Source organism: Chlorocebus sabaeus, chromosome 13, assembly GCF_047675955.1.
Source record: "Chlorocebus sabaeus isolate Y175 chromosome 13, mChlSab1.0.hap1, whole genome shotgun sequence".
Lineage (NCBI taxonomy): Eukaryota > Metazoa > Chordata > Mammalia > Primates > Cercopithecidae > Chlorocebus > Chlorocebus sabaeus.
Window position 1 is genome coordinate 529,305 of NC_132916.1, and position 21,439 is coordinate 550,743.

The 21,439-nt window shown below is 43.6% G+C and overlaps 1 protein-coding gene across 6 annotated transcripts in view; it reads left to right on the forward strand.

The window, feature by feature from the left end:
* Nucleotides 1-2,214: 2,214 nt before the first annotated feature.
* FAM120B (family with sequence similarity 120 member B) overlaps nt 2,215-21,439 on the forward strand; it is a 92,667-nt gene continuing 73,442 nt past the window's right edge. For 3 of the 6 annotated variants that reach the window (XM_038001241.2, XM_038001245.2, XM_038001246.2), the window contains exons 1-3: nt 2,215-2,336; nt 13,113-14,723; nt 18,629-18,809. In XM_038001241.2, the coding sequence (XP_037857169.1) occupies nt 13,134-14,723; nt 18,629-18,809 (1,771 nt within the window). In that variant the 5' untranslated portion in view covers nt 2,215-2,336; nt 13,113-13,133. Of the gene's footprint in view, nt 2,337-8,214; nt 8,278-13,112; nt 14,724-18,628; nt 18,810-21,439 lie in introns of all 6 variants that reach the window. The other 3 variants (XM_038001242.2, XM_073022241.1, XM_008007902.3) reach the window with 3 other exon arrangements.

Sequence of the window (21,439 nt, forward strand, 5' to 3'; positions counted from 1 at the left end):
AAGATTTTCTTCTCTTCATTTTCTCTATTATCTTTCTCTTTCCTGTTTTTCAGATGTCACATTTGTGTCTTTTTTGTTTTTGTTCCATCATGAGTGATACCATCAAATCCGTCTGTAAGGCCAATGAGCACTGTCACCTGCTGGGGCTCCCTGCTCTGCCTGCCTTTCAAGGCCTCCCCAGTCCAGCTCCACTTCCTGCTCCCCTCAGCATGAACCTCCTGCACATGAGAGTTTAGTCTCCTGAATTTTTCCCTCAGTCTCTTTCCTAGGTTTGCTCCTTCTGCTTGGAATCCTTCCTCTTCTAACCCTTTGTCAGATCCTACCCCTTCTTCCAGGCTCAGTTCCTACATTTGCTCCTTGAAGCTTTTTCATCCCTGTCTTAGACTGTCCAGACTGCTACAGCAAAGTACCTTAGACTGGGTGGTACAAATTCATTGCAAATTCATTTCTCATAGCTCTGGAGGCGCTGAGGTCTCAGATCAGACACCACCATAGTTAGGTTCTGGTGAGGCCTCTCTTCTGGGTTGCAGGCCATTTTCTCATTGTATCCTCACATGGTGGAAAGTGGGCAAGAGAGCTCTGTGGCCTCATTATGGCACTATTCCCATTCATGAGGCTCCACCCTCATGATTTATTCACCTCCCAAAGGCCCCACCTCCAAAGATCATCATGCTCCGATTAATTTCAACCTATGAATGTTGGGGGGGGGACAGAAACATTACAACCCTTATTCCTTACAATATGTTTCACTTGTTGCCTGGTATTTAAAGTATGTTAGTTTATGTCCCCAACCCCGATGAGTACTCCTTAAGACTACAGGTCATTTCACATACTTCTTGGTGTCAGCCCACAGCACTAATCAGCAGTAGGTGCTGAACACCATCTGTTGATTTTACTTAAAGAAAGGCCCATCAGGAAAGTAAGCCTGAATGGAGATTCCTTCCCAAATACTTTAATGCAGACCTGGTGCCACTTCCATTTGGTAATGTTTTCTGAGTACTTGATCAAGTGCTTTGCCAGAGATTCTGAAGAAAATCAACAGAACATTTTTCCTAGAACAGTATTTGACCATTTCACTTCCCTGATGGAAGACCCATTAGCTCACCAGGGCTTATAGCTGCCTTGCCGAGACATACTGTGTGTAAGGATAGGTTTGGAGATACATCCTAAATAAGGTGATATTATTAAAAATTGACATTAGTCAATAACTTACTTTTCAGAAAAATAAATCAGACTAGTTTCAAGGTCGTCACTCACACCTGGCTGCCAAAATGTTTGCTTGGTTGCAGAGAAAAAGGTGGAACTGCAGCCAGAGGGGTGGACTTGCGCATCACCCGGAGCCCACCTTATCTCCTAGCCCAAGGGAGCATGTCCTGAAGGTGAGTTTCGCTATCTTAGAAGAGCTGCAGAACTAAGGCTGTGATTGTGGACTGCAGAGTCCAAACTCCTGAACGTGACGACAGGGACCTGAACGATTAGGTGGCACTTGTCCCCGCCACCATGTATCCACAGCAGCCACTGGAATTCCTCTGAAGCATCCTGCTCCCTCATTGCTATTGCCTCAGCCTTTCCTCTCCCTGGAATTCTCTCCCACCCAATTCCAGACTAGCAAACCTGCCCGAAACGACTTTCAGCTGAAGAGTAGTTGAGAGCGACAACGGTGGCGGTCAGACCACCCGGCCAAGAAGTGCTCAGCGCTGACTGGGGCCGGGTCGTCCCGATAGGGAGACGAGAGTCGCACGCCGGGACGTCCCCGCTCCCTTTCCAAGCGGGGCGGGGAGGCGCGCGGCGGGTCCCCAGGGCAGGAGCCCCCGCGCCGTCCCCGTTTCCGGCCCAGAAGAGTCTCCCGGCCGCGATAGCACAACTGCGGCCTGAGGCCCTGGGAGCCGCCGGTCCTCCGTGCCTGTGGCAGGACAAAGACCGGCATGCAGCATCAAGACACAATCCCGGCCGCAGGACAGTGTATGAACAAAGACGTTCAAGGGCTGCACCCGCCCGACGCCAGCGGGCAGCTACCTGACTACCCGAGGTCGACCAGGACCTGCGCAGTTGCTGTGGCAACAGGCCGCGGCGTCCCACTCCGCCGGCGCCTGCGCACCGTGCCCCTGCTCCCTGCGCCTGCGCGTCTCTCTCCCCCGCCCCACCCACGACGCCTGCGCGCCTCACTCTCGCAACGGCCACACAGACCCCGCCCCTGCGAACCGGGCAAAGTCCCGAGCGGAAGCGCCTTGAGCGGAAGCGGAAGTGAACTAGGCGGCTGTGGCGGTTGCGGTGGCTGAGGCGGCTGGGCCTAGGGCGCAGCGGGCGCGTTGCGGCTGGTGTTGGCGCATCTCTAGGTAGGGCCGGGCCCGAGGGCACCCGCGCGCCGTCCGGGCCGCTTCCGGCCTGCGTGACCGTCCTTTACCCGCGTCCGACCCTTGTGCGCGTCAGCCTCTCGGCCTCTGCCCGGTCCCGAATGCCGTCCTGGCCGTGTTTCTGCCCTAGTCACCGCGGCTGCGACATCATGGGATCCTCGCTTCCCCGCTGCCGGGCCTGTAGTCATCCCTGCCCCTGCGCAGGACCCTCCTGCTGGGCCCTGGTCCGCGTCGTCCCGTGCTCCCCGACCTCGCGACCCGCAGCTGCTCGCCTTGCCTGCCCCATCTTGAGGTCACCTGTGACCTCGACTCTCTCCCTTAAGATGTGCGTTTGGCTCCTGTGTGTCATTTCTGGGTAGATCTGTTATCCTTCATAGCTGCACGACTTCTGTGGTCTTCCTTAGAAGAGAGAGGCATCCTCTTATCTTTTCACTTTTCTTGCATATCCCTGAGTCAGGGCCCCAGCTCCTTGGGGAACGACAGAAAGACAGAGTTCCCTGCCAGCAAGGAGTTTACAGACCCGTGGGACAACACTGAGCGTCAAGCAGATCCTACGATGCAGAAAGAAAAGGGTACCTTAGAGGGTGATTTGCCCAGAGGGTCAAGGAAATTTCCATAAAGGTGGGATTTGAGCAGAGTTTTGAGTAAGCAGGAGTTGGGAGGTGAACGAGAGTTGAGAGCCTATTCCTGGCAGTAAGAACATAAATGTTTAAGACATGATGGTTTCAGACAGTCTGACATATTCTGGGAACTAGGAGTTGAGCATTTGTGAGACAAGAAATGTTGGTTAGGGATGGGGAATGGCAGGAAGGAAGCTAAAGAGCATGTGGGGCAAGGAAGTGATGTGATCAGATATTAGCGTTAAAGAGATTCAGTCTGGCAGATACAGGGGTGGGGATGAGGGTGACTGTGGACAGACAAAAGGCTTTTGTAGTCGTTCGGGACTGGAAATCCCGAAGTGGTAGTGGAGAGAACCTGGAGGTAAAGAAGTGAGAGGGTGGACTTTCTCATGGCCTGGGTCCTTGAGTGGAGAAGTATGGAGAGGGAAAAGCCTAGAATGGGGACCATATCTGGAGCAGCAGGGTCCTAACCTCCATCTCCTGAATATGTGAGAGCATCTTATCCACAGCTGTACTCCCAAGTTCCCCCATGTCTAGTGTCATGCTTTTGTTTTTGACCTTTCTCTGACCTCCCCTTCACATAGGCTCTTTGACCTGCCCATCTTTGGACTTTACTGTTAGGAGCCACCCTCTGTCACCACTACAGCCTTCACAGTCTGTGTTCTGATACCTTCTTCATCCCATTTCTGCCATCTCCCAGCTCCGTCATTAGTGGATTTTCCCCCTGACTTTGCCATTCCTTTTGTTTTGGAACTCTAATTGAGCCTTCTTACCAGTTGTATTCTTGAAAAGCACCAACACCATTGCTGGGTCAGGGTCCTCACCGCTCATCTTCACACGCACGCACACGCCCACACACACCCCGTTTTGTGACTACCTTGACCTTCCAGTTTTTTTACTTAGTTTCTAACCACCTAATCTTCCAGACATACTGAAATCTCTGACCACCTGTGGCCCACTGAGAAAACTACGGTAGGTGACATCTGGGGTAACATAGTTTTTAGCATTTTGAGATTCTCCCCCATCCATGATCCTGAATCTGGATACCATTTATGGGGCAGATTTACTGTAAAGCTAATGGTTCAGGTTTCTGGGTCTGTCACTTGCATGGGCCCTTACCTAGGCACTGGGACCTCAGAGATCTTCTGTTTATAATTTGTATGCTTTTCTGAAAAGAGGGTTCCCAAATGATATGTTTCAAGTCTTTTACAACTTAGATCCCTGCAAAACTGGCTATTTGTCATATCCTTCCTTGAGATTTGCATTTTTGTCCTTCACACCCCTTCCCTTCCCTACCTCCTACTTCTTCCTCTTCTGGTGTGTGCTTTTTATTTAGGCATGGAGGAAAAAATGTGAATGAATGGAACTGATCAAGTTCCTGCCATAACCTGACTTTATTTAGCTGTAATGTTCGGAGGGAGATGTCAGAGCTTAGTAACTCAGCATGTTGGACAGGATCTTTGTAACTTCTTTGTTGCAAGCTTAAATGCCTGTATTGTTAGATTTATTTCACTGCTGAGTTGCCACCCCCTTTAAGAAAAGGTTGATGCTAAGAAGGATAGTCTGCTTAATGGAAATCATAAAAGCAACTCTTAACTCCATGGAAACTACAGTTATACACTATGTGAATTCACACAGGAATTTATTGCGACTTTTGATTTATTACTTTGAAAATGCCACCAGTTAGTTTTATAGAGCTTTATAATGAGTATAAATAATTTTAATTTGTGTTCTGTTGGAAAATCTTCAGATTTAAAACATGTTTAAAGTTTAAATTATTTATGCAAAGATAAGGTATTTCTAAGGAATTTTTTAGTAGTAGTTTTAAATCTCCCTGAGAAGTAAATAATTATCTTATTTTTACAAATGAGGAAATCAGTGATGTACAAAGAGGTTAAATGATTTGTCTTCAGCTGTACAGTAAATCAGGGCCTCCCTTAACCAAAAAAGCCAGCTTCTGAGTACTGTTTTCCGTACAAACAAATGATAAAGAGGAATCTATTTTAGTCAGCTCTTATTATATAACATTTAATGTAAGATGGAGTAAATTATATCCTTCGGTGTTTCCACATGTTAATACCTATCTGTGCACATCCATATGTATCTACACACTAGGTTCTATAAAAGTGGGCAGTGTTGACAGTGTTCCTATTAGGACTTTAGTACAAAGAATTAATTTAATTTGGATTTGTGCAAATTATTATAAAGTCATTTACAATAAAACCATGGCTAATTATGACCAAAGGATATTAACTTTCTGAATAGCAGAGGGGTTTTCTGGCTAGATTAGGTTTTTGCCCATTAAGCACCAAAATATCCCGTTTAGGTTGGGAATCTTCCTAAAGTGTATTATTTCCTGTGTTCTTAAATGGAATGTGCTGAATGTGATGTAAACTTTCCTCAATGATCTCAAGTGACCATTTTAAATATAATTTGTTATGTTGTGATGTGAACAGTAATGTTGTTAGGTTTATTGAGGCATATACAGCTATTTCCTGTGGGGGTTTTTGCATCTTTCCAGTTTTTAAAGTTTTCTGTCCTATTTCATTGAGTCAGCTGTTAGCACTTCTAACTGCTGTCAGTTTTCCTGCCCAAAGTTTCTGTATTTTTCTCTATTATGGGTTTAGGAGCTAATTGTTAGAACTGATTCGAAAAGTCGTCCGTAGATGATAATAAGAGCCTAAATAAGTGTCTTCTGAGTAAGTTGTTTATGCTGCAAGAGCCTCCCAAGGGGTTTTGTAGAGCGCAGTGTGTAGGAAAGGCCAAGGGCACCAGAGTTCTGGGTTGCTGGGAGAAGCCAGAGAGTCTTCTTAATTCCCTATCCTCCTCTCAGGACCTACCGATAGGCTAATGACTGGGAATAACGTGGGAAGGAGAGATCTCGGGTAAGGACACATCCCACAGGGTGGCTCTGTGGTGAGGCCTTTGCCCCACTGGCAGCACACAGCAATGACCAGATCACTAACCTACAGCAGTGCTAAGTGAGGGTTGCGGCCTAGTGAAAGGCAGCTGGGCTGTGGAGTCAGGTGGATTCAAATCCTGGCCTCCTTGTTAATTACTGCTTGTGGCCTCAGGCAGGTGATTTCATCTGACACAAAGTTTGCTGCCTCCCCAAAGTGACTCCTGCCTTCTTCTTTGCTGCTAGAATGTGTCTTTGACTTAAGAGGCTGCACAAAACTGATAATGTGCTCTAATCTGGGCCAGTGGGACTAGAGGGGCTGCCATGGGACTTTTGGAGTAGACTACACACAGTTACCAGTTAGGTACATTTTGATAGGTGTGTTACAGCCCCCACCCAAAACTCTCTGCTGCTTAGAGGACTCCGAGTCTTTGCTTGCCTCCTTCCTCAGGATTCATGGTCTTAGCTGGGAATCTTGTCTTATTCATTGCTGTATCCACGGCTCCTAACACAGGCCTTGGAGCACAGTAAATCCTGAATGAGTATTTATGAGTGAATGTGGGAATGTGGTTGAGTTTAGATCTCATGTTCTTAGTGTGTCTGTGGGGGGATAGAAGAGGGTCTCTCTGCCCTTCTTTTTCTTCTGTGATAGGAAGTGGCCCTGCATCCCTCTAGCCTTGGGATTCTCCCAGAATAGGGAGGGAGAGTGGATGCTGAATAGCCATAGCACCTGGTTCACGATGGACCATCTGACTCCAGTCTTGCCTGCCTCCACCCATCCCCGGAACATAGGCAGAGCAGTGTTTCTGAAATGCACTTGCTTGAGTCCTTAGTGACATATCATTTCCCTTCGGATGAAGCGTAGACATTTTAGCAAGGTTTGCTAGGCCTTTCACTCACCTGGCCTCAACTCCTCCAGCAGTATCTCATCTCTTCATCTTTCCCTAAAATAGGTTCTAGACATACTGAAGGTGGCGTTGTTTTTTTTTTTTTTTTCCATTGCTACACTTGATGAACAAATTTATAAATACAGTTGCAAGTTACATTAAACTACTTAATAGAGCAGATGTTTTAAGCACCTAATAATTTGAAAAAAGATACCTTATAGACCTTTAAAATATTTCCTCCATGTTGCTCATGCCTTCCTCTGGCCACACCTGCCTGTCTTCAGGCCTTCCCTTTACCCTCTCCTCAAGGGATTGTCTTAGAGTCCTAAACGAGGTTAGCTTTTTCTGCTGAAAATTCCCCAACACTCTTACCTTCTCAGTCCTACACTTGTGTCCAAGAGACTGTTGACTGCTGGAGGGCAGGGACCTTATCTGTCTTGTTCATAGCTCAGTGACTACTCCAATGTCTGACATAAAGGTGCTTGCTGAATGAGTAAACCTAATTTATTTTCAAATAAAATTACCTGATATTGTTGAAGAGAGCTGAATATTCATGAGTTACAAGTGGGTCTATTCTTGATACAATGCTTCTGGAGAAAAACTGCCAATGTGTGCCTATGCCGTGAGTCAGCAGCTTCCTGTCTGAGATACTAAGGAAGAGATCTCTAAGATTTATATGCAAGGATGCGTTTCACATTCTTAGTTATGGCGTGCAAAGTTGGAAATAATCCAGGTGTTCTCCAGCGGAGTTAGAGAACTCACGTCCATGTTGTACATCTGTTATACATGACACTGTGGGAGAATAGAAACATTATGAGTTGGGAATGTATAATAAATTGGACACAAAAACAGATTATAAAAGTATAATCTCAGTTTTTAGAAGCAGTGAATAGTAGAAAAAGGCTGAAATATGTAAAATGTTTAAAAATTTTTTCTTGTGTTTTCTCTGAATTTTCTGCAAATGGTTCATTTTTTGATCTTTTTTTTACAAACTAATATATTTCCCAATATTAAAAAGTAATCTAGCTTATAAAAATTATAAATACAATAAAACCTTACTAAAATTTATGTCTTTGTTTTAAAATTTGTGATAATTTAAGAATTTTGACATGTTGGACAGATTTTACTAAGCTTTAGGCAATTGATAAACATGTTTGATGAACAAATTTATAAATAAAATTGTACCACAATTTCACTGTTGCTAAGTGGCAGTTAGAATCTGGACTGTTGCATTTTATTCTGGAACTTTTCCTTTTATCAACAAAACTCTACCCATCATTCTCCCACTTCCCCTGTGACATCAGCTGGCACCAGTGGTCATGGCCTGACTGTTCTGAGATATCCTCCAGGGCACCCTGAGTCTACACATCTATTCCTAGAAATTTTAAAGTACATAATAGCTATAGGCTTTCTTTGAGATGCCGATGTTGAAATTCTGACCTTTGTTCAAACAGTAGGAAGATTTTACTCAAGACTGTTGCAGTGAAGGAGAGAGATCTGGCTCCACTCTGAACACGGTGAGGACAGCTGGGGATTTACAGCCAACGAGCAGAGTGAGGGTGAGGGGTGGGCATTTCTGAGGGAAGACATCGGGGACAAGGAAATTCTTGCTGAAGGCAGGCCAGGGTGGCCAGATATCAAAGGTGGGTTCTCTCTAAACTGAGCAGGATTCTTGCTAAAAGCCCCAGATTGAGGCCTGGTAGAGAAGAGGGCTCAAGGCCCTAGCAAAAGTGTGGTGAAGGTGAGAGTCTTTATCAGTGGTTGGAAATTCTTGCAAAGCTCAGCAGTTTAATGATCCCTGTATGGAGATCCTCTGAAGCATCAAGACCAACTTAACTGGCACCCACCCTTATTTATTCACCTGGTTGTTTGTGCATTCATAAATTATAAACCTTCAGCAGATGCTGTCCTGTGTGCTGGCGAGGGATAACTATTAATCTCCTGGGGTTTTTGGTGCCTGTTCTCACCCAACTGGTGTTCAAGACGTCCCTATGAGTTTCACTTTTTAGGCAGGGGAGGAGAGGAGAGAAGAAACAACAGACCTCAGATGTTCCACAACAAGCCATGGGGGGACATCACTGGGAGAGCCTGGACCCAGGCTTAGCCAGAAGTTACCATTGAAAGAAAAATTACTTTGTACTTGGAAACAAAACAAGAAAAAAAGACTTCGTGTTTTATATTGTCATACTGGGCTGTTGTTTCAGACTAACCCAAGATTATTTAATTTTCTAACAGATTTACCTCTGTTTGACTTTGCTGCTTACTCTCCATTAGAGTACAGACATTGTGGGGTTATGTGCTAGTTTGTAGATTCGAGATGTGAATTATTTCTGTGCAAAGATTACGGTTTTATTTTCTCCAGCTTACCTTGCTTATTCCAGTGTGCCTTTGGTGATGCACTGTGTGAGCCTGAGCTCCTCTAGTGCTCTGATCCAGCTTCGCTGTCTCTTAAGTGCCCTTGCTCATTACTACTTGCCTGAGTTACACTTCTAGCTTTCGACAGTCATGCTTTGACATGGCTTAGATGCTGGGAGTGTGTTAAGGTGGCTATAGCAGCCGGGTATTGGTTGTCCTGCAGAGGCTGCTGTCTATATGGGGAGTTGCCCTTGGGCTGTCCATAAGTCCCTCATCCCTGTGTCCAGAGTGACGCCAGACGAGTCGTCCTCACTGTGTGTGTGTCCATCAATGTCAGGCAATTTCATTTATGCTGAGCACATTGCTCTTAACCTCAAGTGTCTGTAAGTTGAAAGATTATAGTAAAGGAGCTTCTGGACTTCTCTTTCCACTTTCCACTTCCCCATTTACTGGTAACCCAATACCCTGGAACTGGTCTGGCTGTCAGGAGAATGAGCCAGCCCCAGGAACGAGGCAGCCTCCAGCTGTACCTTACGCCTGCTGCAGCTCCTTACTAGGATTTCCTGCTGATGCTTTGTTTCCCAAACCCTTTGTAAGCTGCTTGAGGGCAGTGATTCTACTTTGCACTGCTTCTTTGGCGATAATTGAAGTCTGTAACTTACTGATTCCTGATTTCTCTTTATATACTGTCCTTGGATTAATTCATTTATTCATTCAAATACTGGGCCTGTCCCATGCAGATGTTGTGCCAGGTGCTGGGATAAGACAGGATGGTGAGGCCCACCTTAAAGGGAGTGATCCCCAAAGGGTCCCAGGCCGTATTTAGGGCAGTTAGACTCCTCCCTAATGAGAAATAACTTCTGTTTTCTTTCTAAACAATGATTACCTAGATAATGAAAATTCCTTATATAATTTGCAGATAGAATGACTTTTGTATACACATATTATTTTCCCCAGTCATCCTATAATAACCACCTTCAGAGAATGAAAAGCCTCCGTATATAGTCTTAGCAATGAAAGGCTTAAAAAAGAAAAAATTTAGAGACATGTCCATGGAATTTTCCGTACCTTTTTATACATTTTATTCACTACGTCACTAATTGCATTGATTAATGGATGTTGTGAGTATTATAGCACTTTGAAGATACTGAAATACTGGAAGGCATCCTCTAATATCACAAGTTCCCAAAACCTTTACTATCCCACTTTTTCTTGGTGAATACTGTAGAAGAGCATATTGTAGTGTCACACTCGAACTCATGATTTAAACTGTGAGAAATTGGTCCTATGTGTCTTGAGCAGTCCAACCCACAACTCTGGGAACTGCCTGGCCCAAGAGCCCCCCTGGCTGCTGGCTTCTGACCACAGTGGGCGTGCAGTGAACCCTAGGACCTGGCTCGCAGTCAGATTCAGTCCTCTGCTTTGACTGTATTCAAATGCTGTTCCTTTTTTTTCCTTTTTGCTGTCCAGGGCCTCTCCTGGGCCCGCAGCAGCCAGCACAGAGCTTGGTGAGAGAAGTGGGGCCTTCCCTCACAGCATAGAAATCAAGTCACACTCGAGATTTGTGAGGCTTATCTGTAGCCAGCTCATCAGCCGCAAACCATGCAAGCCCTGTTTAAATTAAAGCCAGGCATACAGCAGTCGTCTAGAGCTGATGAAATCTAAGCCTTCTTTTAAAATCCATTTTGACCAATCTTCTTTGTATTCTTGTATTTCCTTTCCAATGCCTGTCCCCTGTCTACTCTGTTGGAATAACAAATGAAAAAGAATACCCTTTTTCAGAAATAAGAGTGTAACCTTCCTGTACATGGGGTCCATCCCGTAGAACCTCCTTACAGTTGACATAATCACATATGAAGCCCACTTTCCACTTCAAAAACTCAAATACCTTGGCTGTGTTTCCAAGATAAACTCTTTACAAATCACAACACTGTAGTGATTTTGGTGTAGATGTATGAATGTATCCCATTATATTTAATAACTTTATAAGCAAGACTTTTCTTTTTTTTTTTTTTTTTTTTTGAGATGGAGTCTAGCTCTCTCGCCCAGGCTGGAGTGCAGTGGCCAGATCTCAGCTTACTGCAAGCTCCACCTCCCGGGTTTACGCCATTCTCCTGCCTCAGCCTCCCGAGTAGCTGGGACTACAGGCGCCCGCCACCTCGTCCGGCTAGTTTTTTGTATTTTTTAGTAGAGACGGGGTTTCACCATGTTAGCGAGGATGGTCTCGATCTCCTGACCTCGTGATCCGCCCATCTCGGCCTCCCAAAGTGAGCAAGACTTTTCTAAATGTCAACATAAAATGTGTGTTATTTATGTTCACCCAATTTTTGCATATTTTCATTATGCAATTAATGAAAATCCCATTAATGTGGCTATTAAATGGATACCTTCAAATTCTGCCGTTAGGGGTTAGAGCCCATTAAAAATCAGTAAATTCTGGTTGGGCTCAGTGGCTCATGTCTGTAATCTCAGCACTTTGGGAGGCTGAGGTAGGAGGATCACTTGAGTTCGAGAGTTTGATACCAGCCTGGACAACACAATATAGTGAGATCTTGTCTCTGCTAAAATTTAAAAAAAAAAAATCATCCAGGTGTGGTGGCAGCTGAGACAAGAGGGTAGCTTGAACTGGTAGGTTGAGGCTGCAGTGAACTGTGATCACACCACTGCACTCCAGATGAGGCAACAGAGTGAGACCTGGTCTAAAAAAAAAAATCAGTAAATTCTTAAAAGATAGTCCTATGAGGATGCCTTTTCTCAACCTGACAATTTATAGTTTCTTCATTTGTAGAATAAAGCGGATAATACTTACACGTCAGGGTCACCCTAAACATTAGAATGTCTGTGTAAAGTGCTCACCTCTGCCTGGCAGCTGGGAAATACCCTGAACACGAGAGATACCCATGCGCTTAGTCACCTGGTGCCTGCTGCCTTCAGCCTGTCCAGGAGGGGCGTCGTCGGTTTTGTGTTGCTGTTTGCATATTAAGAATTTTTTGTTGTGTTTTATCAAAGGACATAAAGCCTGCATGAATCTTAAAGAAAACTGTAGTGGAAAAAGCATAGATCATAAAGAATGTCAGCATGGAGTTTTTCTGACCATTGACGCCCATCATTGCCTACTTGAAGAACGCCTTTTATAACGTCATATACAATATTGTGCTCATACCTTTTCCAGATTCCAAATTGTAACTGTAAACTACTTTGTATCTGTTTTTAAATTTCCAAATGGGCAGTTTCTCTGCAAAGTCAGTCAGTCACTATCTCAGATACCACAACATTAGGCATAGTGAATTTTATGTGAGTTTCTTAACACCTTTATTCAGGTGTATGTGACCCATGTTTGCGGCACACAGTTTGGTAAGTTTTCACACACACATACTTGTAAAGCCGTGAGCACTAAGTGGTGAATGTATCTGTCACCCCCAAAAGTGTACCCTTGATAACCCTTCCCTCCACCGTCCGTCCCCATCCCAGGCAACCGCTGACCTGCTTTCTGTCCCTAGGGGTTAGCCTAACGCTTCATGAACTAGAATTTTATGTTAAGTCGAGTCATAGTGTGTACTCTTTTTGTCTGACTTCTTTTACTCAGAAAAATTATCTTGAGAATCATCCATGTGGTATTTCAATTTATGTTTTAGATTTTTGACAGTAACTTCTGAGTCCCTAGGTGAGAAATACTACTACTTTGAAAACTTAACCTCTTTCTGAATTTTATCAAGAAATACCTTGAATAATAATCTTAGTGAAAACATTAAAAGACTGCTACACTCTCTTGTCCTTGTGAAAGCCCAGCTCAAGTAATTAACTTATACTTCAGTAAAGTTCCTCATGTGTTTGAATTGAGAACTTTTCAGGCTCCTAACCAGCGTATCATGTTACCTCAGAGACAAGAATGTTTTTGGAAACAGAGTGTAAATATTAACTACTGTGTTTGCTTTGAAAGCTGCCATACGTCTAATGATAATGCCATAATTACTGATTAATTTATTTTTCTTTCCAGATCCTTTCCCGGAGTTCAGTTATGGGTGTGAGAGGTTTGCAAGGATTTGTGGGAAGTACCTGTCCACATATATGTACAGTAGTAAATTTCAAAGAACTGGCAGAGCACCACCGAAGCAAGTATCCTGGATGTACCCCTACCATTGTGGTTGATGCCATGTGTTGTCTCAGATACTGGTATACTCCAGAGTCTTGGATCTGCGGTGGCCAGTGGCGAGAATACTTTTCTGCTTTGCGAGATTTTGTTAAAACTTTTACGGCGGTTGGGATCAAGTTGATATTCTTCTTTGATGGCATGGTGGAGCAGGATAAGAGAGATGAATGGGTGAAACGAAGGCTCAAGAACAATAGGGAGATATCCAGGATTTTTCATTACATCAAGTCACACAAGGAGCAGCCAGGCAGAAATATGTTTTTCATCCCCTCAGGGCTAGCTGTGTTTACACGATTTGCTCTAAAGACACTGGGCCAGGAAACTTTGTGTTCCTTACAGGAAGCAGATTATGAAGTAGCTTCCTATGGCCTCCAGCATAAATGCCTTGGGATTCTAGGGGAAGACACTGATTACCTAATCTATGACACTTGTCCCTACTTTTCAATTAGCGAGCTCTGCCTCGAGAGCCTGGACACTGTCATGCTCTGCAGAGAGAAGCTCTGTGAGAGTCTGGGCCTCCGTGTAGCCGACCTTCCTCTTCTGGCCTGCCTCCTTGGCAATGACATCATCCCAGAGGGCATGTTTGAAAGCTTTAGGTACAAATGCTTATCATCCTATACCTCTGTAAAAGAGAACTTTGACAAAAAAGGTAACATCATATTAGCTGTGTCAGACCATATATCGAAAGTTCTTCACTTGTATCAAGGTGAGAGAAAATTAGAAGAGTTATTACCTCTGGGACCAAACAAAGCTCTTTTTTATAAAGGAATGGCATCGTATCTTTTACCAGGACAGAAATCTCCATGGTTTTTCCAAAAACCCAAAGGTGTAATAACTTTGGACAAACAAGTAATATTCATGAGTTCGGACCCTGAGTCCAGGGAAGAAGTTCCCACGTGTTCAGACCCTGAATCCAAGCAAGAAGTTCACATGTGTTCAGACCCTGAACCCAGGCAAGAAGTTCCCATGTGTACAGGCCCTGAATCCAGGCAAGAAGTTCCCATGTGTTCAGACCCTGAACCCAGGCAAGAAGTTCCCATGTGTACAGGCCCCGAATCCAGGCAAGAAGTTCCCATGTGTACAGGCCCTGAATCCAGGCAAGAAGTTCCCATGTGTACAGACTCTGAACCCAGGCAAGAAGTTCCCATGTGTACAGGCCCTCAGTCTGGGCAAGAAGTTTTAATACGGACAGACCCTGAATCTAGGCAAGAAATTTTGTGTACAGGCCATGAATCCAAACAGGAACTTCCCATATGTACAGATCCTATATCCAAGCAAGAAGACTCCATGTGTACACACACTGAAATCAATCAAAAATTACCTGTAGCAACAGATTTTGAATTTAAGCTAGAAGCTCTCATGTGTACAAACCCTGAAATTAAACAAGAAGACCCCACAAATGTGGGGCCTGAAATAAAGCAACAAGTAACCATGGTTTCAGACACAGAAATCTTAAAGGTATGTGGCTGTGCCCAACCAGTATGCCATGATTGAAAATATACCCACTGACAGATTTGTTGGTGAAGATCTATTACTGCCTTGGTGTTTGGCCACTGTGAGAGGATGCACAACAGGAGTCTATAAGGCTTGTTAGGAAGTGTGACATTATACGTGTGAAAACTCATAACCGGTGTTGGATACTATCACATGAATATTACAGAAAAGTGCTGTAAGAATACAAGAGAGAAAGAGAGCTTTGTGGGTTAAGTACAGGGAGAAGGCTGGGTACAGTGGCTCACACCTGTAATCCCAGCACTTTGGGAGGCCAAAGCAGGTGGATCACCTGAGGTCAGGAGTTCAAGACCAGCCTGACCCATATGGTGAAACCCCATCTCTACTACAAATACAAAATTCAGCTGGGCATGGTGGCACACACATGTGATCCCAGCTACTCGGGAGGCGGAGGTTGCAGTGAGCTGAAATCATGCCATTTGCATTCCAGCCTGGACAATGAGAGCAAAACTCTGTAACAAAAATAAAGTACAGGGAAAAATTCCCCAAAGAGGTAGAACTGGAGCCAGACCTTAATGAGGCAGGCAAAGTATGCATTGAATAAGCAAATACTTGGGAGTTGTGGAAGTACTAAAGGTGCAGGTTTCGAATCTGCATCACTCGGGGGCACAGGGAGAAAGGCCAGGCTGGAGCATGGGGTTTGGAGAAAAAAAATGGGAAAAGGTAGACAAAGCCAAATTGGGAAGGTTATTAAATGCCTCATGAGGAATTTGGACTTAATTCTGAAAGTATTATAGCACCTTTGAAGATTTTTGAAGGGGGCCACTATGTATGAGGTTCTGTGGTAGGTGCATTAGGTAACTTTTCTCATTAGATCTTCTCAGCAGCCCTGTGAGATAGACTTATCCTTGTTTTACAGAAGAGGTCTGTGTCCACATGAATGTCTCAAAGGTACCTCAGCAAGTTCTAAAGCAAACTTAACTATCTTAACCACACACCTTTCCTTGTACCCGGTGCTTTGAATGCCACCATCTTTCTTCTAGTTACAACTACATAGATCTGTAAGGAAGCTCCTGCCCCAAGTCTGATGCAGAACTCAGGCCTGGACAGCAGCTGAGCAGCTGTGTGATGAGACCTGGAGGGCAGTGATGTGAACCTGCCAACCAACCAGCATTCGATTTTTGTAAGCAGGTATATTGATGTGATCAGATTTTTGGTTTTAGAAACATTACAGTGCAGTGAGTGGAGTTAAAATGGCCATTGCAGAAACTCAGGTAAAATACAAAAGAGCTAGAATTAGGAAAATGGCAGTGGAAATAGGAAGAAACAAATTCAAGAAATGTTTCAGAAGTGAAACTAATAAATAAGCCTTGGTGTGGAGGTGAAGTTCCTCCTGGAGCGCCAGGGATGGTAGATGCTGTTAATCTAAGGAAGGAGGAGGAAAGGTTTGACAGGGAGAAGAAGGTTAAGTGGGTTATATTTTAGTTGAGTAGATGGCACCTCTAACACATGTTCTCGTAGTGAAATATGGGCCTAAAGTTCTATTACTGGCAAGAGACAGGCATCTGGGAGTTATCCTATTTTATGTGTAAAGTAAAAGATGATGTGGGATGGAGACTAAGGGACACTCCACTGAGAGATCTGGAGTGAGCAGAGGAGGAAGAATAAGGAGGGGATAATACCCACAAAAGTCCAAGGGGGCAGGTTTCGCGAATGAGAAAAGAAACAGGAGTATCACATGCTACAGAGGTAAAGAAGTGGAATAGGACTAGACATAGGCACTTGGGTCAGTCATGAGGAGGTCCTGGTGGCCTCAGAGAGTTACTGCAGCACAGGGTTGGGAGTGGAGGGAAAGTCAGCAGGGGGTTTGGCAGTGGAAGAGCCTTTGTTGGGGAAGGCGGGGTCAAGGAGAGTCCTCACAGGAAGGGAGTGCCTGGGCAAAGTGGTGGGTCGAGTTGTTCACATGGATTTAACTTACTTATATCTTTGGAAACAGTTTTGAAGTTTCTTACATTGCCCTTACACTTTCTCTATAAAAATTTTTTGCAGTGTCATCTTCCAACCCTAATAGGCAACTAAAATTCCAACATGTATTTCAACTATATCAACTATACACAGTCACCCTGGAAAAATGCTCAGGTAGAAAGGCTGTGGGCACAGCAGTTACATTGGGTACCCACATAACCACAGCCATATATCTGTGTCTTCTCTATGTCAGCATTTTGGAAGATCAGTTGAGTGTTTGTTTCTTTGAGACAGGGTCTCACTGTCACCCAGGTTGCAGTGCAGTGGCAGGATATCCTCTACCTCCCAGGTTCAAGCAATTCTCCCACCTCAGCCTCCTGAGTAGCTGGGACTATAGGCGCGCTCCACCGCGACCAGCTAATTTTTGTATTTTTTAGTAGAGATGGGTTTCACTATGTTGCCCAGGCTGGCCTTGAACTCCTGACCTCAAGTGATCTACCTACCTCAACCTCCCAAAGTGCTGGGATTATAGGCATGAGCCACCACGCCTGGCCGTCTAGTCTTATAATCCTATAGAACATGCATTGGCAGTGAGCTGCAAGCCACACCTCAGGACAAGTGTTTTTCTTATATTGACTCTAATCCTCACAATAGTCCTGGGAGCCGGGCACTTTTTTATTAAACCCATTTTCTTTAGGAAGAAGGTAAGGAACAGAGATTAAGACTGAAGCCTAGGAATAATGAATCAACATAAGTAGGACTGTTTAAGTCCATATAAATGAGACGCTTAGGATTCAGAGTTCCTAGTATCCAGGTTATCCTAGCATCACATTTTAATGCCTTTAGTAGTAGACTGGATTTAAATTTTGAATAGTAATCTAGATGAACTTATTCTCACAGTAGTAATGTTCTTCACTGGAAGGTAAAACCTACATATTTAGGCTATGATAGACCTTCTGATTTTAACTACTTATTTAATGAGAAAGTGGAATTAATTTAAATCTTATGTCTCATCACCTACCATGAGCCAGCACTGTCTTGACATTACAGAGGAGAAGCACCTGTGCCTGGCATGTGGTTTTCACTCATGAAGCAATTTCTGAACAAATGAGTGAATGAATACAGTACGGCTTCTAATGCTAAGCAGCTTACAGCTTAATAAGGGAGGCAGACCAGACAGCTGTGTTACAGGGAAAATAGGATACGAGCTCCATAAGGCAAGCTGGAGGTTGGTCCTGTCTAAGGGAGGAGGAGAGGGTGACATTGGCGAACCTTAAAGGGAAAGAGGATTGTAAAGTGGGAGGCTGGGAAAGAGTGGAAGAGAGATTCTGGGTAGGGTAAGTTCTTATGGAGCACAAGTGAAGGTAGAAGAAGATTGAGTACTCTTGAGGAACAATGAAGATGTTCTGTTGAGACTGGATTATGGCCATTTCTATGAGGGTGAAATGGTGTACAAGGCTAGAAAAAGGAGATTGAGGCTTCATAGTGGGACCTCGAATGTTATGCGAAGGATTTGTGGTAGCCTTTCAAATGTTTTGAATAGGGTAGCAAAGTTTTCAAAGACAGTGTGGCAATGGTGTGAAGGATGGGTTGGAAAGGAGAGAAACTGGGCTAGGGGATTAAGACCCTTTCATAGCAGTACTGGTGAGAAGTAGTGAATACCCGGTTACTGGGAGGGTATCCAGGAGACAGAACAGTGAAATACTGCAGAAGATGAGACGTAGACGTTTGGAGAGAGGCGGAGGAGGGGGAATAGAAAGTTTGAAATTGGTAGTCTGAAGGAAAGAGAACATGGCAACTTGATGTCATGAATTTCAGTGTCAATTACATTTCTGAGGGCCTTAAAAAACTGCCGTATGATGAAAGGCATTGACTTTTTCTATTTGATTTGAAGGTTACTGTCTTGTTTTTAAGGAGAAATCCAGTTGTATTTAAATTTCAAACAGATTGCTAGAACACATCACGTCCAAGCAGAAAGCTACCTGGTGTACAACATCATGAGCAGTGGAGAGATTGAATGCAGCAACACCCTGGAAGATGAGCTTGACCAGGCCTTACCCAGCCAGGCCTTCATTTACCGTCCCATCCGACAGCGAGTCTACTCACTCTTACTGGAGGACTGTCAAGGTGAGAATTGGTTGGCCCCTCTTAGGAAAGGTTCTGTTTGGAGTTGAATTCTGAGAAACTGGCCACATGAAATAGAGTGCATTCTTTCAGGACATGGAGACAATTAAATAGGTTTTATTTCCCTGTCAAATCTGTAATTGAGAATACCACTGACATCTATAAAAAACTAAGTATAAGTGCCATTTGACATCTATATCTAATTAGCAGGCTGTTGATCAGTATGTGTTAAAAGAATGCATGATTTCTATAAAATGTCATATTTTTATGCCTTAAAAGGATTTATGCTTTTTTAAAAATGTGAAAACTCTTTCCTGCTGTAGGGGAGAGTAGGATATACTTATTATTAGAAGAAAACAGTGTCTACTTAGTCTTCCCTCAAAATGTGATTTTTATAAAATAATTTTACAGAATCTAGTATGTCATGTTTTTAAATACAAACAATTTTCCTTTGGTGTTTTTGTGATTAAATTTGTGTTTTTCTCATCTATATTTCCATTATGTGCTTAGCAACAAGAGTAGAGAGTGCACCATCAATCACCCAAACAGTGAAAATGAGGAATTTTAACCCCAAGGAGAAAGTTAGTGAAGGTCCCATAACTCACCGTTTGGAATAGTTCTGGGGAGAATCAGGAGTGTGGAAGAACACTTCATATTAGAAACCAGAGATGCTGAATGCATTTAGTGACCTCCTATTTCAGTTAAGGCCTTGTTTTTTTAAACAGAGACCTTTGACAGGTACTTTACAGTCTGATTTGAGAGTGTGTTGATAAGAAACATGGTCTACACTATTACCAGGATGAGAGAGAGAAGGAGTAGAATACCGGTGAAAGTGGTCCATTTGCCTAAATGTCATTATTTCCAAACGTGTCAATATTAACCTTACTCTGTTGTTCCAGAAAGTGAACATTTACATGATCTAAAAGTGCTGATAGAATCATCATATGGAAAAGTCATCATTATTATTTTTGGATGATGGGGCTCAGGGGTAGTGGGGTTATTTAATCCAGCTTTCGTTAGATTCCCGTAGCGCCACCCAGAGTGCACTGCTTTCTCCCATACATACTGCGAGAGTTTACCCCTGTGGCCTAAGGAAGCAGACAGAAGAAAGATGTTTAAGCTGATTTAAAAACGGAAATAAAGAACCTGTGTAATAAACTCTGGAGCCAAATGTTATTTAAATCATTTTTTTATTATTATTATACTTTAAGTTCTAGGGTACATGTGCATAACGTGCAGGTTTGTTACATATGTATACATGTGCCATGTTGGTGTGCTGCACCCATCAACTCGTCAGCACCCTTCATCTCGTCATTTACATCAGGTATAACTCCCAGTGCCAACCCCCCCCTCCCCTCTCCCCACAATAGGCCCTGGTATGTGATGTTCCACTTCCCATGTTTAGGTGATCTCAGTGTTCAATTCCCACCTATGAGTGAGAACATGCGGTGTTTGGTTTTCTGTTCTTGCGATAGTTTGCTGAGAATGATGGTTTCCAGCTGCATCCATGTCCCTACAAAGGACACGAACTCATCCTTTTTTATGGCTGCATAGTATTCCATGGTGTATATGTGCCACATTTTCTTAATCCAGTCTGTCACTGATGGACATTTGGGTTGATTCCAAGTCTTTGCTATTGTGAATAGTGCCGCAATAAACATACGTGTGCATGTGTCTTTATAGCAGCATGATTTATAATCCTTTGGGTATATACCCAGTAATGGGATGGCTGGGTCATATGGTACTTCTAGTTCTAGATCCTTGAGGAATCGCCATACTGTTTTCCATAATGGTTGAACTAGTTTACAATCCCACCAACAGTGTAAAAGTGTTCCTATTTCTCCACATCCTCTCCAGCACCTGTTGTTTCCTGACTTTTTAATGATCGCCATTCTAACTGGTGTGAGATGATATCTCATTGTGGTTTTGATTTGCATTTCTCTGATGGCCAGTGATGATGAGCATTTTTTCATGTGTCTGTTGGCTGTATGAATGTCTTCTTTTGAGAAATGTCTGTTCATATCCTTCACCCACTTTTTGATGGGGTTGTTTGTTTTTTTCTTGTAAATTTGTTTGAGTTCTTTGTAGATTCTGGATATTAGCCCTTTGTCAGATGAGTAGATTGCAAAAATTTTCTCCTATTCTGTAGGTTGCCTGTTCACTCTGATGGTAGTTTCTTTTGCTGTGCAGAAGCTCTTTAGTTTAATTAGATCCCATTTGTCAATTTTGGCTTTTGTTGTCATTGCTTTTGGTGTTTTAGACATGAAGTCCTTGCCCATGCCTATGTCCTGAATGGTATTACCTAGGTTTTCTTCTAGAGTTTTTATGGTATTAGGTCTAACATTTAAGTCTCTAATCCATCTTGAATTAATTTTCATATAAGGAGTAAGGAAAGGATCCAGTTTCAGCTTTCTGCTTATGGCTAGCCAATTTTCCCAGTACCATTTATTAAATAGGGAATCCTTTCCCCATTTCTTGTTTTTGTCAGGTTTGTCAAAGATTAGATGGCTGTAGATGTGTGGTATTATTTCTGAAGACTCTGTTCTGTTCCATTGGTCTATATCTCTGTTTTGGTACCAGTACCATGCTGTTTTGGTTACTGTAGCCTTGTAGTATAGTTTGAAGTCAGGTAG